Genomic DNA, 18,729 nt, shown 5'->3' with positions numbered 1-18,729 from the left:
TTCAAACACTATCTCTGGAGACAGACTGCCTGTCTTGAATCCCAGCTTCAGACATTTGTGTGTGATCTTGGGTGAATTAATGAACCTTCAGCAACTTGTTTCAGCTTCCACATCTCTCATACATCTACAACTCTCTCATCTCTCATTTTTTTATTTTAAAAGAAAGGCGGGGGTGTAGGTACAAGAACTCTAACAGAGTTCCTATACCTTCTGGCTTCTGGGTGAGTTGGGTCAAGGGAAACTCTAGCAGGAGATTGGAGGAAGGAGAGAATCAAGATCAGCTGGTAGTTAGGAATTGGTGAGAGTACTTTGTGCTTATGAAGGGAATCAAAAACACCCCTGCAGGGGCTTCCCTGGTGGCGCAGTGGTTGAGAGTCCGCCTGCCGATGCAGGGGACACGGGTTTGTGCCCCGGTCTGGGAAGATCCCTCATGCCGCGGAGCGGCTGGGCCCGTGAGCCATGGCCGCTGAGCCTGTGCGTCCGGAGCCTATGCTCCACAATGGGAGAGGCCACAACAGTGAGAGGCCCGCGTTCTGCAAAAAAAAAAAAAAAAAAAACCCCAAAAAACAAAAAAAAACACCCCTGCAACCTGGGATCACTGACTGATAACTGTAGCTAGAAGACAGCATAATGCAAGGCACATCATGACTTGAGGGGATTTGAGGAGAGCAGAAAGGTGATTGCCAGTGTTCATTGCCAGTAGGACATCTTTATAGGAACTACAAAGTGCTTTCCAGGTTACACCTCTCCTTTTTACCCAGGGGTGATATGTTGTCTGTTTATATTTTTATCTCCTATCCTAGTCTGGACGTCCCTTGGTAGAGGGATGATTTACCCATCCTTGTAAACGTACAAGTGCTTGTATATGCTAAGCAGTTCTCAGAATGCCTGGTACACAGATTTCATGAATACTTGTCAAAAGCTATAATTTAATTTTTTTCTCTTATTTTATATGCCTTGCTTCTGAAAGGTTTATTTAATTCAGATGACACTAACCTCTAAGAATTCTTCCCAGAGTCACACATAATTGAGGACTCAGACTTTATAGATATACCTGTTTTCAGTACTTCACTCAAAAAACAAACCCAAGTCAAGCAAAGATAATCACCCACAACCAGACAGATGCATTCATGTTACATTCACTTTTCATCCCTCTCCATTCTTGAACTCTTCTTCACCACTCTGCTTATGAAAAATTAACAAATGATTCTATAACAAAAATGGACAATATATAATACAACTGGGGGAAAGGAAGGGTGGGAATCATCCAAGTTTTGTTAGATTTTATAATATATTAGTGAATTAGTAGTAGACATAAGGGAGGACTTATCCCTGAGGGTTTTGAAACATTAGGACTTACAGTGAATTTGTATTCAAGGCTGCTGTGAAAGTCCCTGAAATCTTTTTTTTAAAAGCTCCTTCTTGGTTTTCAGTGCTACAATCCTGACCTCTAGTGGAAATCCAGAAACAAACCAAAAGCCGAAACATCACATCATTTTACTTATTACTCCATCAAAGTCCATCATTTAGTCATCCTAAAAAACTGAACTTGTACAGTGCTTACAATACGAGAAACACAGAATAAAGTAAAATACATTTTGGCTGACATTTACAGCATTCTTGTTATAGGAACTATATTTAAGAGCAGCCAGTATTTACTTCTTTATATTTGCATGGTAATTATCTGTCACTCTCTTTTTTCTGTGGAAAAAAAATGCATTACTTTATAGATCACAGAAGTAAGAAATTTAACAAAGAGAAGCTGAAGGGTTTCTTCTCAGGTTACCTGATGTGCATAACAAACTACATCAAACCTGAGTGGCTTTAAAACAATGATCTTAGAGCAAGACATAGTGATATTATGTAGCCTCCTGATGTGATGCGCTGACACAATATTGCTTCTGTGGTATATGTGCCAAGAATACATAATCTAAGTTTAATCATAAGGAAACATCAGAAAAATCAAATTGAGGGACATTCTACAAAATAACTGGCCAGTACTCTTTAAAAAAGTGTCAAGTTTGTGGAAGACAAAGACTGAATACCGTCCCAGATGAAAGACTAAGGAGACATGACAACTATTGGATCCTGGACCAGAAAAAAGACATTCGTGGGACATTTGACAAAATTTGAATATTATTTTCTTGGTTTTGATAGTTATACTGTGGTTATGTAAGATGTTAACATCTGATAAAGCCAGGTGAAGGGTATGCAGAAACTCTTGGTCCTATTTTTGCAAATTTTTTCTAAACCTGAAATTATCTCAAAATGAAAGGCGTTTAAAAATTTTAAATAGCCATTTATTTTGTTGACAATTTCATAAGTCAGGAATTTGAGAAGAATTTAGCTAATGTGCTTCATCTCTGATCTACATGGCATCTGCTGGGGCACCTGAGGCTGGAGGATTCACTTTCAAGATGACATCTTCACACACATATCTGGCATCTGGGTGATCCTTGCCTCTCCTTCTGTGCATGGCATCTTGTCCTGCAGGTCCCTTCTTCTTTTTTTGGCCTCTTAGAGCATGGGAGTCTAAGTGTAATTGCACTTCTTACATAGTGGCTGGCTTCCAAGAGCAAGCGCTCCATGAGATAGGACGTGGAAGCTGTCAGTCTCTTATGAGACCTGGGCCCAGAGTACTGGCATAGCTTCACTTCTACCATATTCTGTTGGTCAGAGCAGTAGCACAGTCTTCCCAGATTCAAGAGGAGAGGATCAAGACCCCACCTCTAAATGGGAGAAGTGTCCAAGAATTATGACTGTCTTTAATTCATAACAGATATCTCACCAAAATCTGCCTGACTTTGCAGTAGAGGTGGAATCAGCGAAAGAAGGCATGGTTTTGTTTTTTGGGGGGTCAGACATACATAAATTCTAGTCTTGTCTTTACCATTTACTAACAGTGTGATGTCTCCTAACCTCAGTTTCCTCATTTCTAAAATGGTGGCAGTAACACATACGCCATAGAGTTACTGAGAGAATTAGTGAAAAAATATACATAGAAAATGTAAGATGTGGCAGACAATAAATATGTGAACCTAATAATAATCACTAGCATTTACTGAATACTTAGCAAGTGCTCGATTCATTTGATACGCTTTTTGTATGCTGTCTCATTTATTCATTGCCCCTTCCTCGGGTGACGTGTCCCATTGTTGGATGGGCCAGAAAGGGCAGCACCTATTTCCTCTAGCTTTAGTTGTATTTGCCTGAGAGCCTGCTCCATTTACCTGGTTTGATAATTATTCACTGCCTTGTTGTTTGGATTTCCATTTCCACATAGTACTTATTTCCCTTTTATTTTGATCCCTAAGGACCCAGGTGCTGAAGCACTTCTGGCACTTTTTGACACTACCTTTTCAGCATTTGTTCTCAGTGCTGTCAGTGCAGTTTTTGACAGCTTCTCACGCAATCTGTCAGCCCCCTGTGAGCCCACGATTGCCTGCTCATCAGAGCCAGAATGTTCAGTGTCTTTGTTTCAGTGAGTGCTCTGCTGTCAGCCTTCCTTTATGCAAGATTGTGGGTGCTCAGTTGTTGGCCTACCCAGGAACACGATGATCTGCACTTTGGAGCAATTATTTAATTTGGGGCAATTACTTGTAGGTGTTCTTCAAAGTGAAGGTTTTGCCAGGCTGTGACTGAATTTTGAAACAGCAGCTTCGCAATCAGTTAAGGAACTACTCCTTCACACACACAAGGCTGATCTCAGTCTGTTGTCACTGGAGGAAGGTGGTGACCCTTTCTTTTCACGGCAAGCTGAGTTTCTATTGCTTCACATCCTGCAGGCAGTCAGCTAATTTTTGTCTGTTTTCAATATGGAGACAAATAATAAAATTTGGTTTTGGTAGAAGTCACCTATTTGTTATCTTTCTCCTCCCTGCTCTCAAAATGCACTTGCCTTTAAATGGGAAGAATCACTTTAATCCTTTAGGAATTAGAGGCCGCATTAAATAATACCCAACTAAGTGATTCATTCATTCATTCACTCATTCATTTATTCCTTGAGCCATCTTCTCTAACTTAGCGGTTAAGAATATGAGTTCTAGAGTTATACTGTGTAAGTTTAAATCCACTTAATAGCTGTGTGACCTTGGGAAATTTAATTTGACTTCTCTAAATCTTAATTTTCTTGTGGGTAAAATGGAATTTCAGGTTGTCGTGGGATTAAGTAAGGACATATTTTTGGTGTAATTAATTTAGATCTTGGCACATAGAAAATATTCAGTGGATGTTGACTCATTTATTATCTTGCACTTGGAGTTAGACTTTGCACTATAAATAAGTAGCCGTAACAATGTATTTACTTGTTGTTTTTACTCTTAATAATTCTGCAAATGCTTTAACCCTTTCAATCCTATTAGGAACACTTATTTACCCCTCAGTAACAATCAAATTGCTACAAATTACATATTCCTGAAGGGGGAAGCATCTTGAAAATATATAACAATTTTTTTCTTTTAAAAATATATCTCAGCTCAATTAGGCAAAAGTTGGACCATGTAAAAGTAGGTGGACAATAAAATAATGGGGGATTTAGTTCATATGGTGGCTTGGGAGAGTGAAAGGTGGTTCGCTTTTAATTTACTTCATTGTTGGCTAGCAGGCTGAGGACCAAAGCTTGCACTGACATTGTCATCTTAAAAACAACCTATTGGAACTTCCCTGGTGGCACAGTGGTTAAGAATCCGCCTGCCAGTGCAGGGGACAGGGGTTCGAGCCCTGGTCTGGGAAGATCCCACATGCTGTGGAGCAGCTAAGCCCGTGCGCCACAGCTACTGAACCTGCACTCTAGAGCCTGCGAGCCACAACCAGTGAGCCTGCGGGCTGCAGCTACTGAAGCCCATGCGCCTAGAGCCCCTGCTCTGCAACAAGGGAAGCCACCGCAATGAGAAGCCTGTGCACCGCAACAAAGAGTAGCCCCAGCTCGCTGCAACTAGAGAAGGCCCACGCGTAGCAACGAAGACCCAATGCAGCCATAAATAAATATATAAATAAATAAGTAAATTTATTTAAAAAAAAAAAAAAAAGCAACCTATTTGTAGTGCCCAAATGTTGGCCTGAGGAAGGTTACTGTAATTTAGTGATACCTCTCATTGTACCCCTAAATGGGAATAAGTCTTATTTAAAAGAGAAAAATAGATATTTTAAAATATCTGACTAAAGTTGCCTTTTTTATTCTCTTCTTAGGAAATCAGGATACATTTTGTAGTGAAGTGAAGCACTGGGTAGAATAGCAAGTTTTTCCTGATTTCCAACAACTTAAGAGGTCTAAAAATACCTTCGTTTGCACAGTCTGGCCACACTATTCTACTTCAGTTGAAGGCTTATGAAGTCTTTACTTTTCTTCATTTTTGTGGATAATATCTAGGGTTTCATGTAAGCAGGTGCAATAATACTTTATTATTATGAACTTATTTAAAGAGTTTACATATATAAAATTTTCTGATAACTGAAAGTTACCTCGTTAGCTTCCCAAACTTAAAGAAAATCTACTTTTTATTTAAAACACAGACTATGATCCCTTAAGCACGATGTTTCAAATATAATGTAAGCGTTCGTTAACATTGCTGAGATTATCACAGTGAACTAATGTTAACTATTGAAGGGCTATTGGCTCCACTAAATGAGCCCGGACAGCTACACATTTTTTTTTAAGTTTATCTTCTGTTTCTATCAGACCTAATATTTTGATTCTGGCAACTGTCTCAACAGGCTCTGTCCCTAACCCTATCTACCACATACTTTGGCTTTTACTTTGCTACTTCTGATATCTGTAAACTATAAAATCGTATTACCAAACTAATTCTAAGTGTAAATGAAATTAAAATTGAATAAATTTTTTTCCTGGTACTAGTGAGAGCTATTTTGGCTGTCTAAAGATTTTTTTTTTCTCCAAGTTCTTGTTTGTGTTTTCCATAGCTCAGTTGTCCAATAGTTTGACTTTGAGATCATTGAAAAACAAGGTTTCTTACTGTCATTTGATGGTGATTCTACAAATTGGTCTTGTTAGGTCCATATGGAAAAGAATAAATCCCAGAAAATTTGGGGATAGCTAGTATAGTTCATTCATTTGGTCATCATATAAGCCCTTATTAAGTACATTACGCCAACACTGTGTGGTGAAAATGCCCTTAAACTACACATTAGGAGGCTTGGCAAATGATCCTAGCCTGCTACTACTAAATGCATATATAACCTTAGGCTAGTCAAGTTCATATGCTGAAAAATGGGAATCATAATACAGGTTGTTATGTGGATCACTGAGATTTCACTCTTCCTGTGAAAGCAAGCAGGCAGGGGAAATTTCTGGCAGGGAGGTCGAGAACATAGCAGAGTTGGTTGTACATGGAGTGGAATACCCTGCAGGGGTTTGGGAAGGAGAGGGAAGAGTAGGAGACTGGTTTAGGAGAAAGGACCAGAGCATTTTTTTTTTTTTGCAGTACGCAGGCCTCTCACTGCTGTGGCCTCTCCCCTTGTGGAGCACAGGCTCTGGACGCGCAGGCTCAGCGGCCATGGCTCACGGGCCCAGGCGCTCCGTGGCATGTGGGATCTTCCCAGACCAGGGCACGAACCCATGTCCCCTGCATTGGCAGGCGGACTCACAACCACTGCACCACCAGGAAAGCCCCAGGACCAGAGCATTTTGAGGATTAGAGAACAAGAGACAAGAGATGTTTACATTGCCAGCAGTGACTAGAAAAACAAGAGCCAGAGACACTGTGGATTTAGTCCTGATGGCGGCTTGATCAGCACTCAGGTTGTGAGGATTCACTATGCCTAGCCGCTGTGACGTGGGGCTGGAGGATGTGTGTAGCAGGGCCTACAAGTGGGCAGCAGCTAGCGGGTGAGGACCCAAATTTAGATGAGGAAAGCAAATTCTGCTTAATTGTAACCCATGTTCTTTTGATTGTGATCGTGGTCTCCTTTTTTTCTCTAATTGTGATCAAAGCCAGTGTAGAATCCTTGCTTGGAGTGGTGATGCACTCTGTCAATTTGATTTTGTCTCCTGGCCTGATTATACTTCCTGCTGCTTTCTGATTCTTAAAGGATTAACTGAGTACACCCAAAACCTTCAACCAAAGATTTTGTGTTTATCATTCATCCCTTCTTACTATTATGTCATATGTTTGGTAGTTGAATATGAAAGATTAGCATATTATAACAGGAATGCACTCTAATTGTGAAACTGAGCAGGACCCTCTGGGGCTCCTGGGCACAGAAACCTTTCTGCGTCCCATGTTCCTTATTTGCAGGGAACAGACTCCAGCCTCCGTGACCTTCCTGAGTCCCCAAAGGCAGATTCCAACAGTTGCTAATCAGAGAAGGGAGAGGATTCAGAGACAAGGGAGGAGCACCAGAGAAGGCCACCTGAGTCCAGATTAAAGAAACCAGAGAAGCCCATCAAGAGATTACCTGAGACCAGATTAAAGGAGTGTAGGCCTTTCACACACCCTAATCTTATCAGCAGCCCCACCCTTGAACTGTTGCTGTAAAACTCACCAAATCCTCCCAGTTGGGACACACCATTTTTCAGGACAGGAGCCCGCTGCGTCCCCCTTTGCCTGGCAAAGCAAAAAAACTATTGTTTTCTACTTCACCGAAAACTCTGTCTCCGAGATTCAATTCGGCACTGGTGCACAGAAGCCGAGTTTTCGGCATCAATTACCTAGTCCTAATTCTTGCTTCTGATTTTGGAGACAGTAAAAGGATGGTTTATTAAAGGTTCTTTGCATAACACATCTGGTACAGCTCTGTATCCAGAAGGTAGGTAGATTATATTTGTGACCAAGCTGAAGAGGGCACATCAAATAGACCCTGGACTTATGGGAGATGTCAGCTCAAATTTGAAAGGTCTTTCTTCTCATGTATGATGACTTGCATGACAAGGAAACTGCGTATTCTGTGGCAACTTTGTTTCTGACTCTGTCATCTTGAGCATTTAAGATTCCTGTCTCTTGACTTTAATATCTCAACATTTCTTCAGAGTCATTGGGCTGAACTCAGAGTCAAAATTCAGCCCCAGTATGGCTTCTTAACAAACTATTTAATTTCTTTATTCATGAAGAAATATTGCTCTGGTTTTCAGGAAAAAAGGGACAAGGGAGTCTAGCAAATAGCCCCTAATTACCACCTCTAGCTGTACACATACTACTTGAAAGCAAGCACTAAAACAAACAACGCAATAAGAACAGTAGGGGAAATCTAGTGCGATGCTTACAATCTGTCCCAGTTATCAGCAACACTATTTTTCTTTGTTTTGTTTTGTTCGCCACTGGCAGTTTAACCACATCACACTAACAAATTTCAATTAATCATTTTAGACTTCGGTGTCACTGCCATTTTGATCAAGGAACTTGACTTTTGCAAGCCCTGAGCCAATTTGTTGTAAAAACAATAAATTTATGTGAGCATTAATTAGATAGCACCTAAAATTTATAATAAGCCTCTCATAGAAGAAAAAATACCTTTAGAAATCTCATGTTTAATTATTATTATATGTGAAAATGAAAACAGATTTTATTAATGATATACAGAAGTCTTGGGAAAATACTTAATAAAATAGTGATAGATGTGACAGTATTGATTTTGACTCTCTTTTTCTATTTCAGGGTTTGAACATAATCTTTCATGTAGCCTTGGCTCTCCTAAAGGTAAGTCTGTTTTTATGTTTAAGTTACCAAACTGTCTTACCTCTCTGCCCTTGGAACTGGGCATCATTCAATTTACAGCCTTTGCCTCATTCTAGATTCTTGAAAAAAAGAAAAAAAAACGACTTCTCTGAGGAACTCTGATCCTCTCTCCTTCCCCCATCCTTTTTTGTTGTTGTTTATTTCAAGTTTGGTTTTCTTACAATCCATTTAATCTTGCTATCACAGCACTTTTTCAAGTAAGGTAAAAATATTTCCATTCATTCAAGTTGTATGATATGAGAAAAAAACCTGTTTTCTGTCAAAATAATGCCAGCTTTCTTCTTAAAATACTTATCATAATAACATCCCTAAAGGTGCCTAAACATATAATTGAATTATTAGAATGCTTCTGTAATACACTGACTAAAAAAGAAACTGCTACATTTCAATTTGCAGTTCTTTCTCTGATAGCTAGAAATTTATAAGACATGTTAGAATTCAATTATAATTACCTTGTTGGATTTTATATCAACATATCAGTGCAGCTTTAAAAGTGTGGAAACAGCAAGACATTTGCTGCAGAGTTGATGAAAATAACCTGGTTGGTTTTTGTCCTTCAGTTAAAGATGAAGTTCTGTTATTGAAGGTGATAATTGCCTTGCTTATAAAAAGATGCAAGCTCACCCTTTTCCCAGTAAAATGTAATGGTTAAAACTGCAGACACCGGACTCAGACAGATTTGGTTCTAATATCAGCTCTAGTGTATGACTTTGGGCAAATTACTCAGACCCTGAATTTTGAGATAATAATGAAAACTAATTTATAGGATTGCTAAATAATATGATACATAAAATTCTCTTAACATAATGTCTGGAAAATTGTATCGCCTAATAAATGGTAGCTGTCATTACTGTGATTACTATTATATTGACGAAGTAATTCAGAATTTGTTACTAGATTCCCTATAATTCTTCCAGATTTCCCAAAAGATAATAATCTGAATCTTCAGAGAAGCTCCTGATATTTTAGGAGAGGTTCCATACTTAACCATTAAATACCTTGATTCAAAACAAAGGCATCACATAATATAGGCCCTATGCAACTCAAGATGTGGGCTGCTGCGCCTCATCTCTTATTCTGTTAAGCATTTGTTTTTTATGAAGTTCATAAACTGTACTTCAAACTTTTCATTAAATCATTTTGAGTTTAGATATGAACAGTTCATATGACAAAGTTACTTTAGAAGTTAAGGAAAATATTTTAAATATTTTCAATAAAGTAACAAGCGTCTTTGCATATATCTTTCAATGAAATCATGGATCTCCACCTCATTTTTTTTTCTTGTCATTAAAACAAATCAAATCCAAAAGATGCTTTCTGCAGAGGGCTGGAATAAGACTTTTAGACTGCCTAAGCAGTGAAAGTATTACATAATTAAGACTAAAAACAATATTAAACCATAAAGTGAGTATAAGGAAGTCCAACAAGGTTTTGATTTTTCCTATCATGTCTAAGTTTTTGTTTCAGATACTACATCTTTCCCAAGATGCCTTTTCTCATTTTTAATGACCTTCCTTTACTAGTGCTCTTAGCCCGTGCTTAGTCTGTCTTTTGTGAGTAACCTAGGACTTTGCCTCTGGATATCAGACCTGTACTCCATGTCAGCCTAATAATTTATTCATCTGGTAAATTATCCCCCTGGCTGACAGGTTTTGGGTGCTTGATTGTATTGTTTTCATTTATTTATGGCCATGTTAACCCAGACATGGCCTGTGCAGGGGACATTCTCTGGCCACTGAGCAGAAAGGCTTTTGTATCTTCTCTAGCAATGCATGGATACTCATCTAATATCATCTTGGAGAATGTCTAGTTAGAGAAAATAAAAAGGAGAGCTTTCCCATTACTATAGGTTTATATTTATCTCTCTTCCTTGTTTGAATCCTGGAGCTGACCTCCCATAGAGACAGTACATATGTAGGCTGCACTGAAGTGTACTTAATTGATCTGATTGCCCCTCCTAGAAAAAGAACAAATACATTTGACAGTGACTAACTTTTAGCTTCTAATCTATCAGATAAAAGAATATAAACTTGTTTATATCAGAATAACACAATTAGGGGTAGTTCAAAATGCTTATGAACCCAGCCTAACTAATTTTCAGTATAGCTGCAGAGGGACTTTAGATTTCTCTGTATTTCTTGTGATGAGGGGAATCAGAAAGGGAAATAACATTACTTGAGCACTTACTGTGTGCTAAATGTTAACGTAGGTTATCTCATTAGCACACATCAAATGTGTTATTTGTAGGAGAATCATGAGCTGTGTTAGAGAAGATGATCTAATTCTCTCCCTCAGTTGATTATTGAGGGAGCCAAGGCCCCAGATGGCCTAAAATCTTTTGGCTTAGAAAAGGCAAAGCTGAATTTATAATTTTAAACAGCATAAACATAGGTAAATGTCTCTGTTGCTCAGTATGGTTTATAGACACCTACTTTCTGAATGGGAGCTACTTCCTTTTGGGTTAGAAACAGTCTACCAGGCAGCTGGAAAGCTATTGAGCTAAAAGAATGATTTGCTCTAGTAGGTAGCATCATTAAATCATTTAGGATGTTGGCAGTGTCCACTAGGTAGGTTGGATATATTCCTAAAAATCTAATTCACTTATTATATGAAACATTCAGTAGTCATAGCATAGTACATTATAATAGATTGGAGATGATCAGTCAGAATTAATCTTAGCCACTTCATGTTGGCAGAGAAAATTTCCAATCAGAATAGGCTCTTTGCTTTCCAACAATGATTAAGAAGTAAATGACAGAATGTTTTTCTCTCCCCCACCCCCAAGCTCATTTTGTGTCTTACATGTGCTGGGATTGACATACACACACTACTATATATAAAATAGATAACTAATAAAGACCTACCGTATAGCACAGGGAACTCTACTCAATATTCTGTAATAACCTGTAAGGGAAAGGAATGTAAAAAAAAAGAGTAGATATATGTATATGTACAACTGATTCACTTTGCTGTACACCTGAAACTAACGCAACATTGTAAATCAGCTATACTCCAGTAGAAAAAAAGAAAAGTCCATTCATAACCCTACCCCAGAGGTAACCATAATAAAAATTGGGTATAAAATCTTTCTCCCATGCTTTAGTCTATTGAATATGTAAGCATGTATTACCTACCTACATATACACATAAATGTATGTATAAACAAATATGTTTTAATATGGCTTTGAGGGTTATAGATAAGAAGATGGGGAGGTAGTGGGTAAATCTAGAAGAACAATGTGAAAGGATGAACATATTTATTTTCTTTAAAAAAATGCTGTTGAACAAGACTGTTTTTCATTTAATAATATATTATGCATATCTTTCCTTGTCACTACACACATGTAGTGGTTAAAAGCATGGATGCTGGAGCCAGACTGGTTGAGTTTAAATCCCATCTCACACAATTTATCTGGTGATCTTAGGTAAATTACAGTTTCTCCATCTTTAAAATGGGGAGGTTAGTAATACCTATCCCATAAGATTGTTGTTCAGGTTTAATGAGTTAATATACAGTTGGTGCCTGTAACTTAGTAAGCACTACAGTGCACCCAGGTGCTATTATTACACATAGAACTTGCTTAGCCTTTTAAATGGCTGCTTATTTTTCTGATGTATCATAATTTATTTAACCATTTTATATTTAATTTTTATGGACATTAAAGTTGTTTCCAGAGTTTCCCGTTAAACAAAACTGTAACAAACATCCTTAAACGTCTATCTTTGCATATTTATCTAATAATATCTTTAGGATAAATTCCTAGGAATGTAATTGCTAGGTCAAACTATAATCACATTTTAATTTTCGATGCATATTACAAAATTGCTTTCTGTTAGCAACCATACTCTTGAAAAAACAAAATTTCTAAATATGCACTTTTATGGACCCTGAAAGCAAGTTTTAAAACAAAGCAGCTTAAAAAGTAATTATTAATAATAATTTGTTTCGTTGTAAACAAATGAAACTCCTCAGACAGTTTTGAAGACTCCAATGTTATGTTCTTTTGTTTAGAAACATCTAGTTTTTTTAAGGAAGTCAGCTGATCCTGGCTAAATTTTAGAAGAATGAGCCTTAGCTAGGAGCGGCTTTATGTATTACGTGAAACTTCTTAAGTATATATCTTTGATGTTTTTGGCTTTTCAACCCTCTCCGCTATGCTGTGTTTCCTTATCATTCTGTTGAAGTGTTTTTGGTCGTCACTAATGAAATCTAGTAGACATCTTTCCATTTTTATCTAACTTGATCTCTCACCAGTTATCAAAGCAGCATGACATAGCACTTCCTTTTCTCCTCCTCCCCCTCTTCCTCCTGAGGTCAAATCCCATCTCTGACAGTTTATCCAGTGATCTTAGGGAACTTAACAGTTTACCCATCTTTAAAATGGGGATATTAGTAATACCTATCACATAGGATTGTTGTTAGAGTTTAATGCGTTAATATATGATTGGTGCCTGTAACTTAGTAAGTACTACAGTGCATGCAGGTGCTACTATTACCCGTAGAGCTTCTCCCCTTCCTCCTCCTCCTCCTTTCCCTCTCCCTCCCCTCCCCCTCCCTCTTCTTCTCCTTCTCTCCTTCTTACATTCTCCTTTGGCTTCTTATTTTTTTATCTCCCTCTCTGCTTCTTCTCATTTTCCTTTACTCACTCCTTTTTTTGTCCCTAGTCATCAATTTGGCATTCCATTGACCTTCAGCCTTTATTCTGTTAATGTTACACATCACGTTGATTGATTTGCAGGTGTTAAGCCACCCTTGCATCCTTGGGATAAATCCTACTTGATCATGGTGTATGTTTTTTTAATGTACTGTTGAATTTGGTTTGCTAATATTTATTTATTTAGTTAGTTGCACTGGGTCTTAGTTGCAGCAGGCAGGCTCCTTAGTTGTGCCTCGTGGGCTCCTTAGTTGTGGCACGTGGGCTCCTTTTAGTTGCAGCTCTAGGGCTCCTTAGTTGCGGCCCACCTGCTCCTTAGTTGTGGCAGGAGGGCTTCTTAGTTGCAGCTCACAGGCTCCTTAGTTGCGGCATGTGAACTCTTAGTTGCAGCATGCATGTGGGACCTAGTTCCCTGACCAGGGATCGAACCCGGGCCCCCTGCATTGGGAGCACGGAATCTTATCCACTGTGCTACCAGGGAAGTCCCTGCTAATATATTTTGCTGAGGATTTTTGTATCCATGTTCATCAGCGTTATTAGCCTGAAATTTTCCTTTTTATAGTGTCTTTGTCTGGTTTGGTATTAGGGAAATGCTGGCATTATAAAGTGAGTTTGAAAGAGTTCCTTCCTCTTCAGTTTTTTGGAATAATTTGAGGAAAATAGGTATCAACTCTTCTTTAAATATTTGGTAGAATTCACCTGTGAAACCCTCTGGATGTGGACTTTTTTTTGTTGAGGGTTATTTGATTATGGGTTCAATTTCATTACTAGTAATCAGTCTGTTCAGATTTTCTGTTTCTTCATGATTCAGTCTTGGAAGATGGTATGTTTTTAGGAATTTATCCATTTCTTGTAGGTTGTCTAATTTGTTGGCATATAATTATTCATAGTATTCTCTTACGATCCTTTGTACTTTGTACTTCTGTACTTCTTTGTACAGAGCTTTGCACTTCTGTGATATTGGTAGTAATTTTTCCTCTTTCATTTCTGATTTTATTTATTTGGGCCCTCCTCCTTTTTTCTTGATGAGTGTGGCTGAAGCTTTATTGATTTTGTTTATCTTTCTAAAGAACCAGCTTTTAGTTTTATTGATCTTTTTTTTGGTCTCTATTTATTTCTCTTCTGGTTTTTATTATTTCCTTCCTTCTACTAACTTTTGGCTGTGTTTGTTCTTCTTTTTCTATTTCCTTTAAATGTAAAGTTAGGCTTTTTCAGTTAAGACTTTTCTTGTTTCTTGAAGTACACCTGTATTGCTGTGAACTTCCCTCTTAGAACTGCTTTTGCTGCATCTGAAAGATTTTAGAACATCATGTTTCCATTTCTGTTTGTCTCAAGGTTTTTAAAAATTTCCTCTTTGATTTCTCTATTGACCCATTGGTTGTTTAATAGCATGTTGTTTGGTCTGCATGTGTTTGTGTCTTTTCCAGTTTTCTTTTTTTTTTTTAAAGAAGATGTTGGGGGTAGGAGTTTATTAATTAATTAATTTATTTTTGCTATGTTGCATCTTCATTTCTGTGCCAGGGCTTTCTCTAGTTGTGGCAAGCGGGGGCCACTCTTCATCGCGGTGCGCAGGCCTCTCACTATGGTGGCCTCTCTTGTTGCGGAGCACAGGCTCCAGATGTGCAGGCTCAGTAGTTGTGGCTCACGGGCCTAGTTGCTCCGCAGCATGTGGGATCCTCCCAGACCAGGGCTCGAACCTATGTCCCCTGCATTAGCAGGCAGATTCTCAACCACTGCGCCACCAAGGAAGCCCCCAGTTTTCTTATAATTAATTTCTGGTTTCTTATCATTATGGTTGGAAGAGATTCTTGATAAGATTTTAATCTTCTTAAATGTATTGAGACTTGTTTTGTGGCCTAACGTGTGATCTATCCTGGAGAATGATTCACGTGCACTTGAAAAGAATGCATTGTGCTGTTTTTGGATGAAATATGCTGTATATCTCTATTAAGTCCCTTGATCATTTAAAACCAATATTCCCTTATTTATTTTCTGTCTGGATGCTCTACTCATTCACGTAAGTGGCATAATTCAAGTCCCCTACTATATTTGTATTGCTGTCTATTTCTCTCTTTATTTCTATTAATATTTACTTTATATTGGATTGGCCAAAAAATTCATTTGGGTTTTCGTAAGGTGTTATGGAAGAACCCAAATGAACTTTTTGGTCAACCCAATATATTTAGGTGCTCCTATGTTGGGTGTATTAATTCTTGCAAATGTTATATCCTCTTGTTGGATTGACCCCTTTATCATTATGTAATGTCCTCTTTGTCTCCTGTTACAGTCTTCGTTTTTTTTGTTTGTTTGTTTGTTTTTGTTTTTGCGGTACACGGGCCTCTCACTGTTGTGGCCTCTCCTGTTGCGGAGCACAGGCTCTGGACGCGCAGGCTCAGCGGCCATGGCTCACGGGCCCAGCTGCTCCGCGGCACGTGGGATCTTCCTGGACCGGGGCACGAACCCGTGTCCCCTGCGTCGGCAGGTGGACTCTCAACCACTGTGCCACCAGGGAAGCCCAAGTCTTCGTTTTAAAGTTCATTTTTCTGATATAAATATTGATATCCCAGCTTCTTTCTTTTTGTTTCCAATTGTATGGTATATCTTTTTCTATCCCTTCACTTTCAGTCTGCAACTGTCTTTAGGTTGAAGTGAGTCTCTTGTAGGCAGCATATAGGTCTTATTTTTTTAACCATTCAGCTATTCTGTGTCTTTTGTCTGGAGAATTTAGTCCATTGATGTTTAAAGTAATTTTTGATAAGTATGTACTTATTGTCATTTTGTTAATTTTTTTCCGGCTGTTTTTGTAGCTCCTCTCTGTTCCTTTCTTCTTCTCTTTCTCTCTTCCCTTGTGTTTTGATTGTTTTCTTTAGTATTATATTTAGATCCCTTTCTCATTTTCTTCTGTGTATTTACTATAAGTTCTCTCTTTTTGGTTACTGTGGGGTTTACATGTAACATCCTATGCATGTACAGTTCCTGCGTTTCATATTTTTGATGACACATTTTACATCTTTTTAGTTTATGTATCTCTTACTTATTGTATTTTTAATTAATTTTAATAATTTTGTCTAACCCTTCATATATGCTTTGTAAGTGATTAATCCACTACCTTTAGTATTTGTTTACCTTTTTTGGTATGATTTTTACTTTCATATGTTCTCATTATTAGTGCCTTTCTTTTTTAGTTTAGGGAAGTCCCTTTAATGTTTCTTATAAGGCTACTTTAGTGGTGACAAACTCCTTTAGCTTTTGCTTATCTGGAAAACTCTTAATCTCTCCTTAAATTCTGAACAATAACTTTGCCAGGTAGAGAATTCTTGGTTGGCAGGGGTTTTTTTCTTTCAGCATTTTGAATATGTCATGCCACTCTTTTCTGGCCTGTTAAGTTTCTGCTGAAAAAGATCTGCTGATAGCCTTATGGGGTTTCCCTTGTAAGTAATAAGTTGCTTTTCTCTTGCTGGTTTTAAGAGTCTCTATCCTTAACTTTTACCATTTTAATTATAATGTGTCTCAGTGTGTTTCTCTTTGGATTCATCCTATTTGGAACTTTCTGGGCTTCCTGGACCTAGATGTATTTTTCCTTCCTCAAATTAGGGAAATTTTCACCTGTCATTTCTTCAAATAATTTTTCTGGCTTTTTCTTTTTCTCCTATCCTCTTGAGACCCCCTATTACGTAAATGTTATTTCATTTGATCTTGTCCCAGAGGTCCCTTAATGTTTCCTCACTTTTTAAAAAAATTAATTAATTTATTTATTTTTGGCTGTGTGGGGTTCTTCGTTGCTGTGCACAGGCTTTCTCTAGTTGTGGCGAGTGGGGGCTACTCTTTGTTGCGGTGCACGTGGTTCTCATTGCGGTGGTTTCTCTTGTTGTGGAGCATGGGCTCTAGGTGTGCGGTCTTCAGTAGTTGTGGCACGAGGGCTCAGTAGTTGTGGCTTGTAGGCTCTAGAGCACAGGCTGAGTAGTTGTGGCGCAAGGGTTTAGTTGCTCTGTGGCATTTGGGATCTTCCCGGACCAGGGCTTGAACCTGTGTCCCCTGCATTGACAGGCGGATTCTTTTTTGTGTGTGTGTGTGTGTGTGTGTGTGTGGTATGCGGGCCTCTCACTGCTGTGGCCTCTCCCGTTGCGGAGTACAGGCTATGGACGCGCAGGCTCAGCGGCCATGGCTCATGGGCCCAGCCACTCCGCGGCATGTGGGATTCTTCTGGACCGGGGCACAAACCCGCATCCCCTGCATCAGCAGGCGGACTCTCAACCACTGCGCCACCAGGGAAGCCCGGCAGGCAGATTCTTAACCACTGCGCCACCAGGGAAGTCCCTTCCTCACTTTTTAAAGTTCTGTTTTCACTTTGCTGCTCTATCTGGGTGTTTTCCATTGCTTTGTCTTTCAGCTTACTGATTTGTGCTTGTATTTCATCCATTCTGCTGTTGAACCCTTCTAGTGTATTTTTCAGTTTAGTATAATTTCTGTTTCATTCTTTCTTATATTTTCTATATATTTGTTGAAGTTCTGTCTGTGTTCTTCCATTCTTCTCCTGAGATCAGTGAGCATCGTTATGATTGTTATTTTGAACTCTTTATTAGGTAGATTGCTTATCTCCATTTCATTAAGGTCTTTTTTTTCTGGGGATTTGCTATGTTCTTTGGTTTGGAACATATTCCTCTATCTCCTCATTTTGCCTGTCTCTCTGTGTTTGTCTGTATGTATTAGGGAAAATGCCTATCTCTCTCAGTCTTGAAGGAGTGGTCTTTGGTAGGAGCTGTTCCTTGTGGCCAAGAAGCACAATCTCTGCTGGCCACCAGAACCAGGCCCTCTATGGGTATCTGTCACATGGGCTACATGCACCTGCTGCTTGTAATAGGGCTGAGACTGCTGTGAGGGGAGGGTGGAGCTCCAGGTGCTCACCTGCTCAATTGTGGCCCATCTGCTGCACAGGGAGAGTGGGACTCAGGGTCCTGGCCCAGCCTGGTTTCTGCTGGGCTGCTATGCAGGGAGGGCAGGACTCAGGGTGCTCATCTGTCCCAGCTCTGTGTGGAGTGGGAAAGGTTAAGAGCACTCACCCAACCAGTTGTGACTCATTTGCTGTGTAAGGGGGGCAAGGCTTAGGGTGCTCACCCAGCCCAGTTGCACCTCTATTACTTCTGTGCTAAGGTGGGACTTGGGAAGCTCTACTGTACTGGTTGTGGCTCAGTCTCTGCACAGGTTGTGTGGGGCTCAGGACACCCACCTGGGCTGGTTGTCTCTAGGCTACTGCATGGGGAGGGCAGGGCTCAGGACACTTGCCTGGACCAATTGTGACCCAACTGCTGCATGGGGAGGGCAGGACTCAGGGTGCTCCAGAACAAAGTTGAATAAAAGTGGAAAGAGCCTACATCTTTGTCTTG

The 18,729-nt window shown here is 39.2% G+C and overlaps 1 protein-coding gene across 3 annotated transcripts in view; it reads left to right on the top strand.

Moving 5' to 3' along the window:
- RABGAP1L (RAB GTPase activating protein 1 like) overlaps positions 1–18,729 on the top strand; it is a 684,589-nt gene that overhangs the window by 482,565 nt on the left and 183,295 nt on the right. For all 3 annotated transcript variants that reach the window (XM_089921687.1, XM_089921608.1, XM_089921651.1), the window contains one exon: positions 8,610–8,651. In XM_089921687.1, the coding sequence (XP_089777813.1) occupies positions 8,610–8,651 (42 nt within the window). The remainder of the gene's footprint in view (positions 1–8,609; positions 8,652–18,729) is intronic.

Source organism: Delphinapterus leucas, chromosome 1 (assembly GCF_059928025.1).
Source record: "Delphinapterus leucas isolate spDelLeu-1000000601 "Yukka" chromosome 1, BTC_Dleu_Yukka2, whole genome shotgun sequence".
NCBI lineage: Eukaryota > Metazoa > Chordata > Mammalia > Artiodactyla > Monodontidae > Delphinapterus > Delphinapterus leucas.
Note: the sequence above shows the minus strand (reverse complement) of the source record. Positions and strands in the feature narration are given on the sequence as shown.